This window comes from Scaptodrosophila lebanonensis, unplaced genomic scaffold (assembly GCF_003285725.1).
Source record: "Scaptodrosophila lebanonensis strain 11010-0011.00,11010-0021.00 unplaced genomic scaffold, SlebRS2 tig00000053-arrow-pilon, whole genome shotgun sequence".
NCBI lineage: Eukaryota > Metazoa > Arthropoda > Insecta > Diptera > Drosophilidae > Scaptodrosophila > Scaptodrosophila lebanonensis.
This window is the reverse complement of record NW_022060548.1, coordinates 2,029,063-2,045,516: the sequence shown is the minus strand read 5'-3', so window position 1 is coordinate 2,045,516 and position 16,454 is coordinate 2,029,063. Positions and strand designations below refer to the sequence as shown.

General features: G+C 37.6%; 2 protein-coding genes across 2 annotated transcripts in view; both read left to right on the top strand.

The window, feature by feature from the left end:
- The first annotated feature begins 5,978 nt into the window (after nucleotides 1-5,978).
- LOC115623773 (mucin-5AC-like) lies at nucleotides 5,979-7,877 on the top strand. The gene is made up of 2 exons (XM_030518309.1): nucleotides 5,979-5,994; nucleotides 6,058-7,877. Exons 1-2 carry the CDS (start codon nucleotides 5,979-5,981, stop codon nucleotides 7,875-7,877), a joined length of 1,836 nt encoding a protein of 611 aa, XP_030374169.1.
- A 2,614-nt stretch (nucleotides 7,878-10,491) lies between these two features.
- The window catches only part of LOC115624322 (protein doublesex), a 63,232-nt gene continuing 57,269 nt past the window's right edge, over nucleotides 10,492-16,454 (top strand). Inside the window, exons 1-4 of the mRNA XM_030518951.1 lie at nucleotides 10,492-11,264; nucleotides 13,526-14,293; nucleotides 14,471-14,514; nucleotides 14,563-14,902. Of these exons, the coding sequence (XP_030374811.1) occupies nucleotides 13,900-14,293; nucleotides 14,471-14,514; nucleotides 14,563-14,902 (778 nt within the window). The 5' untranslated portion in view covers nucleotides 10,492-11,264; nucleotides 13,526-13,899. The remainder of the gene's footprint in view (nucleotides 11,265-13,525; nucleotides 14,294-14,470; nucleotides 14,515-14,562; nucleotides 14,903-16,454) is intronic.

Below are 16,454 nucleotides of genomic sequence, written 5' to 3'. Positions count from 1 at the left end.
GGTGGCGAGCAGCGCGATAGCAACTGAGGGAGGGGGTGAGAGAAAAAATCATAAATAAATATTTGCCGGTTCTGCATGCCAACGCTTTCATTTCGCATTGCTGTTTTATTTGCTTAGACTGGCCATGTTTGTTGGCGTCTTTGGAGAGTGCGAAACGAGTTTGGGTTTATTTTCTGTGGCATCTGTGAGATACTTCTGGCGCTCTTGTTTGCGCTCTTCGCTAATTGATTTATGCAACATAAACAAATGCAGCCGCTCTTTGCATACGTTCCTATCTCTCGCTCTCTGCACCCTACACTTGCATTTGTTCGGAGTTCGGGGTACCACGAACGCATCGCAAATCTCTCCAACTTTGTAGATAGGCGTGGTTCGGTCCCAGAGGCTAAGTTGGAACAAGCCCCATACTTAAGAGCAATCAAAAGGAATTACCAAAATAAAGTTCTTGTCCATTTGCCAATGTGCTTAAATTAATGATGATTGAGTGTTGCTGTTTAAATACGCTGAGCACAAGGATACCGGACCTCTCATAAATCTGCGAAAACAGCAGCTTGCAGTTACAGCTGTGTACAAATATTTTGCCTCGGGCCTAAAAGTGTAGACCCGGCGACCTATAAAAAGCCCAAAGCAAACCCAAACCGTTTGCCCAACAACAGCAACACCAACAATCGCACGATCATAACTCTCTATGCAATTCTCAGGGAGAGAGAACCAACTGATTGTGTCGTCGATCATCGATGCAGACGTCAATGTACGGCAACAAAGTTGCTCCACATAAGTGGTTGCGAGAGGGAGAGAGCCGCTAGCACTCGGCCTGCACTTTTATGCTCTTTTTGGCGCAACGATGGCTATGCCATTAAATGAGTGCGCTTTGTTTGGGACTCTCGGGTCCATCGGTTACATAAGATGATAAGTTATTTTAAGAAACGGTTTAAACAAAGAATATTAAGGGAGTGTGGCGAATAAAAAAGCATGCTTAGAAGCTATTGGTGTATTTTTTTAATGACGGGATAGTAAACGCAACTTAACGACTGTTCAGAATTCTTTGCAACCAAAAGCCTATTTCTAATAATTAATTATGTTTTAGAATTTAGGTAATATTCCATTTGTTGTATTTAAATGCCAGTTTATCGAGCTTAAAGGCTGTAGGATGAAAATTCATAAATCGTACAAGTTAAGATGGAGATCCGTATTTGAAAAACAATTTAGTTCCTAAATAGAGCTTTCAAAGGAAATGATAGCAACAAATATTAAGCTGCTAACAATTTCATGAGATTTTCCAGAACTTTATATTTTAAGCATTTTAGATTTATTTTCTTTGAAATAAATTTATCAGGGTGTCTGGCGCCTGTAATAACCTCGCAAAATAATAAGTATTGCATCCATAAATATTTAAATTTAAGACGTTGTTTTTTCAAACAATGGATCTTCTTTGGCCGATGTGTATATACAAAAAGTTTAGTTTAAACGTTTTAGATTTATTTGCTTTGCATGAAACACCGATTTTGCAATAGTAAGTATTAATCATCATTTATCAGGGTGTCTGGCGTCTTTGAACTAACTCCGCAACAGAAGTATTACATCCATAGATATATAAATTTAGAGCGTTGTTTTTTTCAAACCATGGGTTTTCTGTTACCGAATTGTATATACAAGTATGTACAAAAGTTGGAGATGTGTATATATGAAAACAGTAGTTGTTGTGCCCAAAAGCTTTACTGAGTCTGTTAAATCCTAAATTTTATTTTAAAGCATGATTTTGTAATTTCGATCCCACTTTAAAAACTTCAACTTAACTTAATTTATATTGTGTTGCCATCTGTATTTGGTTATTTTTATTGTTCATGCTATTAAGATTGTCACTTTCACATTTTACATTACTTGGCACTACTTGGTTCTCAATTATACTCGTGCTCTTGCGTAGCGCATTTAGCGGCCCGTCAAGCCGAAACCAGTTGCATGCGTTGACCTGCCAGCGGCGGCACCGGCGTCGATTCGCGCTGCATGTCGCATTTGGTTGCCCTGCTGAAGTGCAAATACGAAACAAAAAAAGGCACTACCAAGGCAATCCGCTGTCTTCACCGCCACCAATGCCACTCCACCACCACCACCTCCACCACCACCCAGAGCAGTGCAAAAGCAACAACAAAAGTAGGAGAGCAGCGACTGCACATGTTTAGTTCGCTGGCGACTCGGGCGACTCTGAGCGGTTTTGCGCTGAAAGCTTCGGCGATCCGGCAACCAGTTTGATTGCAACGATCGTCCTTTGCGCTCGTGTGCACGCGCATCGTTGTCGGTTTTGGCTTTGGCTTTGGCGCAGCTCCAAATGATCTCGAGATTTTAAAATATTTGTGCACGGCCTGCACGGTCTCATCTCTCTCTCTCTCTTTATCTCTCTCTTTGCCTCTCTCCGATTGTCCAACTGATCTTGTTGCGGTTTTTGTTTTTGTTGCCAACTCGCGAACGTTGTTGTCGTAGTCGCGATCGGTTTTTTTTTTTTTTTTGTTGTTGTTGTATGTGTTTTGTGAACGCATTTGTCGCCTTGTGATAGTTCATTTTTATTTATTGTCAGTCCATAAGTTTTTCGCTTTTCCCAAAGCTACGCGAAATCTCATTAGCGGTGCCATAAAGGAAGTGAGACCCGATTGAATGCAAGTCGTTGCATATTTCCAGTCTTGTATGCACATATATATAGTTTTTATCTGTGAAAAATAAAACTATAATATACTCGTAAGTACATACAAGTAGTGCGCAAATGTTGACAGCACCGCCCCCGACTGTTGTTGGCCCTCTAAGAAATCAGTGTATAATTATCGCTCAGTGTGTGCTGCGCTCCGTCCACCTCTCTTGCACCCGCCTTCCCGCGATCATATCGCTCGGTTATGCAAGAAAAACGCGACTCAGATAAACATCTAGATTCCAGAGACTACAACTAAACTGCACGACTTCATACTACTAGAAGTATTCGTATACTGGTGCATAGTCGACGGCACGAGACTGTTTTTAAGCATTCGTGGTAAGTAAACATTGGCATTATGTTTATTTAGCTTAATGCTTGTCTCACCTGAAAAAGGCGGGCGCTAGCGGGTGGTAATTGCCTGTCATAATTACACATGTCTGATATACTAGTACATATACGGATATATAGGTATATACAAGTATATAGGTATATCTGCAGTACGTAAAGCGATAAGTTTAGGGACGTTTTGCCGATCGTCATCTGAGAAAAGTGCAGTAAGACACGATTTGCACTGCTTATCCAGGGATTACCATAAGTGTATTTACATTCTCTCTGAGCAGCCACAAGCCACATTTGCATGCGAGTTGGATGACCTCTGCGATATTTGTCCAAGTTATCCGCAGATGCAATTGTTTTTTTTTTTTAGAGACAATGCACAAATGCCGGTTTTGAATTAAGAGTAAAAGGAATTACCAGTAAGATAACTTTGAGAGAAAATCTCTTAAAAATTGCCAAGGACCGCAAATAAGGATTATTTTGTTTTACCAATATCATTTTTTTATGATAATCTATGCATTTTCAACTTAATTTAAAAATTTCAATTTTTTGTATTCTCTCAAAATAAAATGATTTTTGTATTAGCAGAGTAAATTTTCTGTAACTGTCCATCGTGGACAATTATTAAATTGGTTAAATAAACTTGACAATTAACTTATTTCATTTATGATGAGGTTGTATAGTAGTGCCATTCTCTCAAAATTTAATGATTAATTAGAGTTTTACTTTACAACTTAACTTTAAAACTCATAAAATAATGATTATTCTTTCAGTTTTTTTTTTCCAAAACTACGCTCAAGCTGTAATTTTGCATTAAAATAATTTTTTAATTACAATTTGTTTATCCCAAAACTGTACTATAGTTTGTCTTGGCTTATTGCTTAAGGATAGATATAAATTTTGTCCTTCTTCGCTATGAAAACGGCAGGGACAACTTCAGGTTTACTCTTGATAAAAACAATGAGACTTAAATAATAATCTCAACTTAATGAGTTTTTTTTCTTTTATTTTTTTGGTTGATGGGTGCATTAATGAAGATTTTGTGGAATTGTAATAGAACTAAATAATGATTATTAGTTATGTTGAAAAGAAAAGCTCAAAATTAATCATAATATTGTGAGCGAATGAGTAAAATTGAAAAATAAACATTATATTGTAATTTTTATAATAACACTTATAACAATTTATTACCTACATGGTAGGTACATAGGTACCTCCTACATGGATGTTGTAGGTACAAAATGAGACTAAAATCGGTTCATTATCGATTATAGTTTTCGGATGTCATATATAATTTGATGACATTACAACATAAAGCCATAATTTTTCAATAAACATTCAAGTTCTTGCTCAAATTTAAAACTTGTTTATGTGTTCACAACAATCAGCTCTTAATTGTAATCACATTTTAAGAAAAACTATTTCCAAAGTACCAACGCCAATAATGAATGTATACGACTTCAGAATTGTTAACGTAATAGGTGAATAGATAAATTACGTAATTACTGAGCCCGAAGAAATTCACAAGAACTACGCGTGCTCTTTCATTTAATGTGCTTATCAAAAACATGCACTATTTGATAAATGGACACAAACGAAATTTAAAATTTAATTTTAAATTTGTACAACAGTTTTTAATTTTAACGAATTGAGAGAACATAAAAAATTACATACATACGGGTATATACGATAAAATCGTCAATCACTCAATGGAACTGAACAAATTCCCTCTTTTTAAAATCAAAAAACTCATAATTATTCGATTGATATGGAATGTAGAAGAGGGCTGTATAATTCGAAATATCCAATGTCGTTTTGTTGATACATTTATTTATTGAGAACTTTGAAATATGTTAATATTACTAACTATAACATCGATTTTTAATTAATTCCAGTTTAGTTGTGTAGAAAAATCGAACTCCTTAACAAAACGGTGTTATTGTTGATGATTTCTTATATACTCGTGTAGGGGCCACGAGCCAAACTGTACAATGTTCCTCCCATTTCTGCGAAAAGTGTTTCCATCGAAACCATTACATCGTAATGATCGATTGGAATGATATGAAGCACGATTTAACTTAAAAACGGCATACTTTTAGTGGCCCGTTGACGGTATCACCTCAAATGCAATAATCAGCAGTAATCAATGGGAAATTAAGAGGGAAGGTAAATAAAATAAATGACAAATATAGTTAAAAATATCGTTATAATTTCTGTCGTAACAGAAAGTGAAAGAAAGAATCAAAGTATTCCCCCGTTATCGTAGATATAACATGTTATTCAGATAAGTTACATGAAAAATTGAAGAGCTACAATTAATTCATTAAATACCAATCAAATTTCCATCGCAATAAAAAATGAATTAAATTAATTAGTTTAAATAAAAATGGCTCTTAAGCTTTTAGCCTGATAAATTGAAAATATATTTAATTAAATATACATTTTTATTCTGTTGCTAAATCCGTAAACATTTAATTTTCTTGTTCAGAAAGCAGATTGCGGAACCTTGAAAGGAAAGACATAGTTTTCCTACACGGGCGACACTTACCCAATTACTTAAGTCAATTTTGAAAGTTTGTCAAGGTTGTTGGTTGTATGATATTTCTGTTTTTTGCCATTACACTCGTAGAGTTATATTTAGTCAGTAATTTTATCAAATGATATACAAGCTACTAACACATGTTGTCTGCGGCTGATAGCGTGAAAGAAGAAAAGAGGAAGAAATGTGTGCATGTGTGGTTCAAAAGAAATGGCACGCTGTGGCATCAATCGCGATAAAGATCTTGCTGACATTTCGATATCACATCCGAACTGCTACTTTGCTAATGGGAATATCAGTAATTTGGGAAAAATGAGGCAGGTATAAATAGGCCCAAATAATTTCAACATAAAACACTGTACCGTCCGACTGTTGTCGAAATTGAACCTACACTTTATTTTTCACGGAGTATAACACCCAGCGTCCATGCAAAAATTATACGGTAAACGCTTCGGAACATTACCCAGGACTTTTGTGCTTTAACTGCCATAACTATTCTTCACAGCTTTCGTTTTACTGCTGGTCGCAGTAGCTGCCAGCACCAGTAATGCTGCTGGCTATGACGACGATACCTTCGGCCAAATATTCTGCAGTAACAGGGAAAACGGATTGCGAACTCTCATACCGGGCAGCTGCTCAAAATTCGTCGAGTGCCAAAATGGTGTAGCCGTACAATATAGGTGCCCCAAGTACTACGACTTCAAGATAAGAAGTTGTGTTTCGTACAACCCCGGCTGTACCGAGACAATTTCCGAAGTTTCCGCTGTCCGCCCAGTTGCCACAGCAGATGCGACACCATGCGTTACAACTGCAACACCGGCAACAACACCATGTGTAACGACGGTGGCCCCAACAACGGTGACCACCCCATGTGCATCAACGGTGGCCACACCAGCAAGCACACCGTGCTCGACTGACGTAACAACAACTGCTACGACTTCAGCTACAACAGCAGCTACAACGACTTGCACCACAACAACTTCCACAACAACTTCTACCACAACTTCCACCACAACTTCCACCACAACTTCCACCACAACTTCCACCACAACTTCTACCACAACTTCGACCACAACTTCCACCACAACTTCTACGACAACTTCCACTACAACAACGACTTGCACCACAACAACTTCCACAACAACTTCCACAACAACTTCCACAACAACTTCTACCACAACTTCCACCACAACATCCACCACAACATCCACCACAACTTCGACCACAACTTCTACGACAACTTCCACTACAACGACGACTTGCACCACAACAACTTCCACAACAACTTCTACCACAACTTCCACCACAACATCCACCACAACTTCGACCACAACTTCTACGACAACTTCCACTACAACAACGACTTGCACCACAACAACTTCCACAACAACTTCCACCACGACATCCACCACAACTTCGACCACAACTTCTACGACAACTTCCACTACAACAACGACTTGCACCACAACAACTTCCACAACAACTTCCACCACGACTTCCACCACAACATCCACCACAACTTCGACCACAACTTCTACGACAACTTCCACTACAACAACGACTTGTACCACAACAACTTCCACCACAACATCCACCACAACTTCGACTACAACTTCGACTACAACTTCTACGACAACTTCTACTACAACAACGACTTGCACAACAACCACTTCCACCACGACTTCCACCACAACTTCCACCACGACTTCCACCACAACAACGACTTGCACTACAACTACTACCACGACAACAACTACAACGACTTGCACGACAACTACTACAACAACTACTTGCACCACAACGACTTGCGAAACAACAACGACCCCCTGCGAGACAACAACCACTCCATGTCAGACAGTTGTAACAACCTGTGGTTGCCAAACAGAAACCACACCGTGTCAAACAACCACAACCTGTGAAACAACCACAGTCTGTCAAACGACCACAGTCTGTCCACCAACCACTACCCCTTGTCCCAGCAGTGCAGCAGCTGGTGCAGCTGGTGCAGCGGCTCAATCAAACCGCTATCTTGCCCGTCCCCGGCCAAATCGTCCAATCGTGATTGAAGCAGGTGCTATGCATCAGACCCAACAATCCTTCTCCGGTATTACTACCCAAGCTACAGCCCTATGTCTCGGCAAGCCCAATGGTTTCCTAATGGCCTCACCTACTAGTTGCAATGACTACTATATCTGCCGTCACCAGCAGGCATTCTTGGTTAGCTGTGGCAAAAAATTCTTTAACGGACAGAAGGGTATTTGCGATTTACCTGAGAACACAAGCTGTGTTCAATCGAAATTGGATCGCCGCCTATCCCAGCCATGATCTTGTCCCTTTGCAAACACATGCGGAATTCTACCACGGCATAACCAACGATAAATCAAAATCTAAAAACAAAAATAATAAAAATAAAAAATGCAATTGCCTTAAAGAGGCCGAATAATTACTTCAAAACATAATTTGTTTTTATTAACATTAAAAAATGTGATAGAAGAGTAGTAAAATATATTTTTCTCACACCATTTTGTTGTGGTAGCAGGATTTAAAATTATCTACATATTCGTATCAATTATAATTATTTGGTAACATTCTTAATGAAAAATATAAATTTCTTAAAATTAGAAACATTTATTAAATAACAAATAAAATTGAAAATCCAGCATCACAAAATTTATGATAGATTTCGTAGAATATTAAATTTTCGCTCTTAGTTGATCGTTTTTATTTTATTATTAATTTTAACGGAGCTACAGGACTGACACAAATTTCCTTTAATAGTGGCCCCAAAGTGCGGAAATTGACGGACTAATTTTATTTATGGGAAATTAAATATTGCATTTGTTCCCTAATCGGACAAAAATAACATTATATTGCAAGTCTTTCTCAAGTACTGAAACATTTCGAAACACAATAGGTTATCAAAAGGGGATAAAATGTTAATCCATAAAAAATGCACACTTAGTATGTTAATTACAAACCATAAAATGATGCCCTAAAGTATAATTTAGGATCAAGAAAAGTAACGTACTGATTGTCCTTGCAAATGTGAGAGTACGCGTATATACCAGATTTCGGTTCCCAGTGCTACGTCTAACTAGATGATTAGCCAATTATAAATGCCAGTCGATGTGCTCTACAAATACAAATTAGCGGCGACATGCAAAGATAAGCAATCGGGTGCACAGAGTGCTGCATACGAGTACAACAACAGCTAATGGTTAACAACAATTTGGCGTGGCCTAGGCCGCTACTATAAGAGCACTGACTACAAAGATCGGACTGCATTATCACAATTTTTGTCACGCTCACTAAACGCGCTCTTGGAAAGTGCGCCTCTGCTCTTCAGCTCAGCTGTTTGAATGTCAATTTGTTAATTGCTCCTTTCTTTTTCTTTCTTTCTTTTTGCAATAATATTATTTGTACAATGCAATTATTGAAACAAAAAACTGCTTTTTTGATTAAGTCGTTCACTTGTGTGTTTCTTACTTTGTTGTCTTATCAAGCTGGTTGGAGGGAAAGACAAAGTCAGATGTTTGCGTTTGTTTAGCAAGCGAGTGCAAGTTCTAAATGGGTCACCATACCTATACATATATACATTATATACCCGTAGGTATGTACATACTCGTATTCAGATGTTTTAGTAGGCTTTGTGCAGAGCGATATGGCTGGCAGATAAGGCGTAACAGCGATCGCGTCGATTAAAAATGGGACATAACGTAATGAGGTACGGTTAGGCGCAAATTTAATTCTAACAAGTGTAAATTGTAAGTATAAAGATTAGCACTAGGTTCCATAAAGTAGTGGGCATACAATTAAGATTTAATGCGATAGTTTACATAATTAAGATACAAAAAAATTATATATTATATATATATTATATTATTATAGATAAAAATATATTCTGTCAAGGATTTTAATCAATATATATATAAATTTTTTTAGCAATTTTAGGTAGATATTCCTTTTAATTGTCTCATAAATTATGTTTGCTTCAAATAGAAGTAACTGTTTTCTACGTCTACATACAAGTATTTATCACTTTTTTCAAGTACCAACAATTCAAAGATTAGGGTGTTTTACAATCAATAGCCTCGATTTAGTTACATCTCAAATAATAATAATTGGCAAAGGTGCGCATTTATTCAAATATCATTGCAGAGTTATCCACTGTATATCACACATACGCCCCATTGCGTTGCAAAAAATAAAATAATTCAAGCAAATAAATAACCAAAACAAAACAGACAAATATCCACGAACACACAGTCAAAGAATATCGGAGAAATGTATACAAAAAGTGTGCACAAGCATAACGCAAACAAAATAAATAAAACAAAGTAACGAAAAACTTGCCGGCTTGCAGAAACCGGTAAATGCAACTCGAACTGGAACTTGCGGCGTCGAACATGTTGGCTGTGCAAGTTGGTCGCACACAACCCCCATGATATTATATGGCAACAAAGTGCAGCGCCAGCGGAAGCAGAGCCAGGGAGCTGCAACAACAATAACTACTACAACTATGAAATCAGCCAGCCAATGTGTGTGAGGCAGCCTATGTACAAATGCGTCAATGTGTGTGTGTGTGTGTGTGTGTGTGTGTGTGTGTGTGTATGTGTGTGTACAGCCCCAACTACATTTGTTTCTCCAAATGCAGGGCGCCAACGTCTACGCTGGCTGCGCTGCCAGCCATGACAGTGCAGCTTGCTCTTGCTCTCTCTCTTCTATCGTTGTCGCCGTCGTCGTCGTTTTCGTTTTGTTCCCTTTCGTTTGAACTGCAGTTCTGTGTTGGCGCAACAACAAACACAGGCAAACATCACACACATAGGCACACTCACTCACACACTCGCACACATAGTCGCGGAAATCGTGAACACTCGTTGCCTGAGTTCTTTGCATCCGCGTCTTGTGGCCCAATGTGAGTTGCCTTGCGCACGCCAAAGATTTCAGATCGAAAGCTCAGCTCGCTGCTACGCGTTTCCGCGACAAAATTCGTCGAATTCATTTATTTTCAACATTTTACGATCTGTGCGATTGTTCCATATCCATGTTATTTTTTCACATTCGTTAAGTTGGGCATACTATTTAACAGTTACACTGAAGAATACTTTATCTACTTAAACGATACATTTCGAATCGGCATATTGTTGTGTTTGCTGTGCGCGCGTTTTGCCGGCGGCTTTCTTCAAACGCGATCGCGCAGAAAATGTTTGTTCAGCCAAAAATTATACTTTGTTAAAAACAGTGCGCTAAAGTGGAAAGTTAAATAAAAAATTAAATAAACAAATAGTAAATAAATGAAATAAAATGTATTATAAGTACTGGCAAAACAATTGAAATGCAAATTGAAAATAAAGCTACCATAAAAATAATGCTGTGTGCTATAAAAGGAGTTTTTCAAGATATTAGAACACAAAGAAAAATATATATCTACGAAAATTAAAAACAATTGTAAATATAATCACACTTAACAATTAAATATAAATACAGTATAAAAATATTCAATTCCACATTTTAAAAAAATTAATATTCATAAGATTATCCACAAGAACTAAGCGTTTGCATTTTACATTTGAAAAAATAACGTTACAATAAATAATCCGTACACATAATGTCTTCAAATACAAATAATTAACTACAATTTAGAAGCGACAACTTTTTTGCCGATATTCATTGCTGTTGTTGTTGGTGTAGTTTGTCAATATATTGCACAAGGTAAATAAAACATGCGTCAGTTTTCTTATGCAAGTCATGAACCTATTGAAAATGTCAATGCAATATATAATCTATACGGGCCTGCCTACGAAATGCCGTTCTGGATTCTTTGTTGCACAAATAAATTAATAATTTAAGTACAAACTGAAAGGTGGCTTATCTTAAATGAGAGCACTTTTAAATGCAAAGGCCGATTCATAATTTGCAATAGAACTCTTAATACAAACAAGTTTATCATTAAAGACACGCCTTTTTGAAGTTTATTTTACATTTTTATTTTGATAAAGCAACGAATATCAATATTGTTCTTTTTTACACAAATCTTAATATTTGTGTGTAAAAATTTTTTAATTATACAAAAAATGAAAACTATGTTTTTCTCCAAGCCGCAGATCTGTAAAAGAAAGCTGGCTCTAAAAAAATGTTTCGTCCAACACTTTGATATCTAAAAAACTCCAATTGGCCTAAATGAAGTTATGTTTGTGTTAAAACTATCAGAATTCTCTAAAATGTTTTTATTCCGTTTAAGTTTTCTATTTAGGTGGCCCAAATTTAAGCTCCCACATTGGTTTATAATTTTGATTAATAATTATTTCTTCTGGGCGAAGAAAGCAGACATAAGTGGTGTCTCATTCAAGTGGCAAAGTGTTCTCTCTCCCCAGCCTTATCGCTCGAGCTGAGGGGTATATTTCATTTCTAACGATGTAATTCTACTCGTTCATTACATGACTTTCAAACAACAACAACAACGACAAAATGCAGTTCCAGCTGCATATAATCGTAAATCAACTACTAAATATTTTGTTTAAAATGCAAATAACTTCAATTTGTACGATTTTACGACCTCAAAACAAAGGTTAAAATCTTGCATAAAGGCACTGCAAAAAATACATACTATTCTATATGTAAATGTATGAAAACTTTTCATGTAACAATTCAGAAATGCATTTCATTTCTGAAATGGAAGTTATTTCAAACACATTTCATTTATATTGTTCATGTTTGTAGCATGGACACGTGGGATCGATACATATTATTCAGCCACACCCTAAAATTGTAACAACTATCTATAAATCTGCAACGCTTATATAAATCGGTATGCGCTGTATTTTATACCCTATCGCCTATTAAATATGTGAGTGACAGTCCGTCTGTCTCAATGAGAAGCTTAATTTTTAAAACTTTAACCAACTATTTATCGGACAATTACAATTAGAAAGGGAGTGCAAAAACTTGTAAGAATTCTATTAATCTCTCTTGACTAAACAATTTGCGCTGGAAAGGCATTGTACCCTAAATGATTGCCACAACTAGATATAGCGTATTCCATGTTTGAATAAACTACTGATATATGTATTTTTGTTGGCCTTTATCTCTAATTATGTAAAAGCTACAAAAAATTCTAGATTTTCAGCATTACAATACGATTTCAATTTTCAACAATTTCAAATTGTTTAATTATTGGTTTAAAAGAACATGCAATGTTCGCTAAACTATAATTTAATTCACAATTTAGCGCATATTAAACAAATAAATATATGTTTATAAAGCTTACACACACACGCACACATAGAAAAAAGTGCGTGAAAATTCGTTGCAAAATATGGCGAACAAGTACAATTTGTTTGGCAGAGGAAATCGAGCGTGTGAAAAACCGGGCAAACCGGCAGCTAAAACAATAAGCAAGAGTTGCACATTTGCAGCCTTCTTGTAATTTCTTTAATTTTTGTATAAAATTTATTGCATGCAAAGCGATTACATCAGCGTCTGATGGGCCAACACTTGTCGGGGCTATTGAAACAAAATGTTTTGGGTTCGAATTGTACAAGGAACAGTGGCTACTTGTTGTACTATATACTCGAACAATCACGCATATACACGTACTCGTATGTACAACACATAGTTTTATACAAATGTATATACATACTCGCTCATTTGTATTTAAATGAACAGCACAACTATAAAATCGGCAGAACGAATTCGAAAGGCGTCGCTGAATTCTTGAAAATTTTTACATTTGTGCAATTATACGAGTATTTAATTAAAAACAAAATTATAAAAATTATAAAATATTTGTTGGAAAAAATTGTACTCCCTCCAAATCAATAAAAGTTTGAAATATTATATAAAAAAAAGGGCTTTGGAGAAAAAGTCCCTTCAAACTTAAGGGAGGTGTCCGATTTATTCTGCTTGTTTATAGAATTGTATTTAATGTTAAATTCTTTTTTACCTGTATTTATTCATTTATTTTTTCTTTGCAGATAATGCTTCAACTTCAAAAAATTAATACATAGTTATGCAAAGAAATTAAATTAATAATTCAACTTAACGAAGTGCTTTTCACACAAGAATTCATAACTATTTAGTAATCCAGTAATTAATTAAACATCGCAAATATTCAAAATAAAACATATTTGAAAAGCTGGAAACAATTGAAAGCTTTCCAAGACTTAAACCGCAATTGAACCTAAAGAAGCTTGGTCCACAGAACTTGGAAATCTGCAATGCTTTTTGGATAGCTGATCAAATACTATAAATCATAGAAATACTTGTAACTTAAACGGACTTTCCTAATATCTGTGTGTTGTACGATCATCTAAAATTTTCTGCGCTCTCGCGCCTTACATCCAGTTGAATGGTTTCTGAGGACAATTGGAACAGCGACACCATGTCCGACTCGGACATGATCGACACAAAGAACGACGTGTGCGGCGGTGCATCCAGTTCCAGCGGCAGCTCCATCTCCCCCCGCACACCCCCCAATTGTGCACGCTGCCGCAATCACGGCCTCAAGATCACGCTCAAGGGCCACAAGCGTTATTGCAAATATCGGTATTGCACTTGCGAGAAATGTCGCCTCACCGCCGATCGCCAGAGAGTTATGGCGCTGCAGACAGCGCTGCGTCGCGCCCAGGCGCAGGATGAGCAGCGGGCTCTGCACATGCATGAGGTGCCTCCGGTGGGCACAAGTACGCTGCTCAGCCATCATCACACACACCATCATGGCCACCATCCACATCATGTTGGCCATGTCGGGTCGCATCCTCACCATCATGGCGCCCATGTCTTGAATCATCAGCAGGCAGCAGCGGTGGCGCCACAGCAGGCGCCGGCGCAACATCTGACCGCTGCTGGCCACAACGGTGTGGCTGCCGCCAGTCTGGCCACTCTACATGGCCACGCCCATCAATCGGTGCTGCACGGACACTCAACGCATTCGCATGCAGCGGCCGCAGCTGCAGCGGCTGCAGTGCAGCAACAGCAGCAGCAGCAGCAGCAACAACAACAACAACAACAGCATCATCACCACCAACAACAGCACCAGCAGCCACAGCAGCAACACACAGCCTTGCGTTCGCCACCACACAGCGATGCCGGTGGAGCCACCTCCAGCACCTCTGCGGCCAGCGCCAGCGCCAGCGCAGCCGTGGCCAGCAGCTCCAGCAATGGCAGCGTCAGTGGCGCCACTGCTGGTGTAATTACCAGTGCCGATCACCACATGTCCACGGTGCCAACGCCTGCACAGTCGCTGGAGGGATCCTGCGACTCATCCTCGCCATCGCCATCGTCCACATCGGGCGCCGTTTTGCCGATCTCAGTGTCCGTCAATCGCAAGAATGGCGCAAATATGTCGTTAGGTGAGTAGAAATGTGCTCCTTAATCACCCAAGACAAGTGGATATATAGCAAAATATGATATACTTGTATGATTAGATATATTTTTGAAAACCCCTTTCCTTCTAGTTCTCACATACACAGTTCTTTAATCTTTTCAATTAGTCTGACAACACCAGTTTACAGCATTTCCGGACCCGATGCTATTAAACTGATTTTGTTCAGTTAAATGTAAAATAAAACCTCAAAGCTTAAATTAAATATTAATACATGCTTAATTAAAATTTAATTTAATTTTGTTTCTCGAACAATGTTAATATTCCTTATTTTTTTGAATGATATACTTTTCATGAAAAAGGATGGGATTCCCGCTGAATGATTTGTTTCAAATGAGCCCTCGTTCCTCATAATATTAGGGCTTATCGGTTTTGCAGGAATATTTGTAGATTTTGGTACGTTAAGGCGCTGTAAACTTTTATTAAACATTTTCTGTTCATCTCTCATTGTTCTCTCGCCCTAAACTTTTCTGGAACCAAATTCTAAAATGCCGGTACAGAACTTTTCGAGTTTTTAAATTACGAACAAATGAACATTCGATTATTATTCATTTATTTATAATATAATTAGCTCTTTTTAATGAGCATTGCTTTTTTTCATCAAAATCAGCTGGCAACCCAAAAAGTTATTTTTTTAATCAAAGTTCTGAATGCTTCAAAATATATGAAAAAAGGCGAAAAAAATTCGATAATTGGCGCATAACATCATAATTTGAATTCAGAGTTCAGTGTATTTTCAGACAATTCTTAGAAATCTCAATAACACATTTAAACCCTAGTCCTATAATGAACTGTAGTAATAATTGAATAGATCGAAAAGTTACTCCTACCACCATATCCCTAAACTAACTGAACACATTTCCTATGGTTCACATCAATATCAAAGGCATTAAGATGTAGGTTTTTCTCTAGATTTATAATTTTAATTTATCTTTGTCATCACGTAGAATAAATTTATTGAAATATTCCAAAAAGTCGCCTTACGATCTAAAAGTTTTCTCCAGATTTCAACAGCAATAATGGTTTGAAAATATTCAAAGCTGTCAGTTCTCATTTAATCGCAATTACTTGTAACTTGCCATTTTTCTTAGCGTCTGCTTTGATTTCTGCGCCTCTCTTACAATCTTCTTCGACTTTGCTGCCTTACAGGACTTTTTCCGCTCTGCCACCTTAATGGTGGACATTATTTGCCTTTTAATTGGCCGCCTCACAGCTGGCATGGCTGGGGTACTTTTGGAAGTGATATTGCGCTTCGATTGCCTCTTTGCTTTTATCCGCCATAAAGCATCCATCTCTTGGGTTAAATAGCGTCCCATATTGTTGCGTACAATCAGTCCCAGTTGCTCGGAAGCCTTAATCGCAGCATCCAGTTCGTCGTATAGCGGCTCGAGTTCCTCGAAAGGACACCGCTCTTTCTGCGCTATACAAGTCATAATCTGCAGAGCCGACATGGGCGTATTACACTCGCTTATTGTGGCGAGTATTTGAAAATGATTTGGGTCCATTTCGGATGAAAAAAA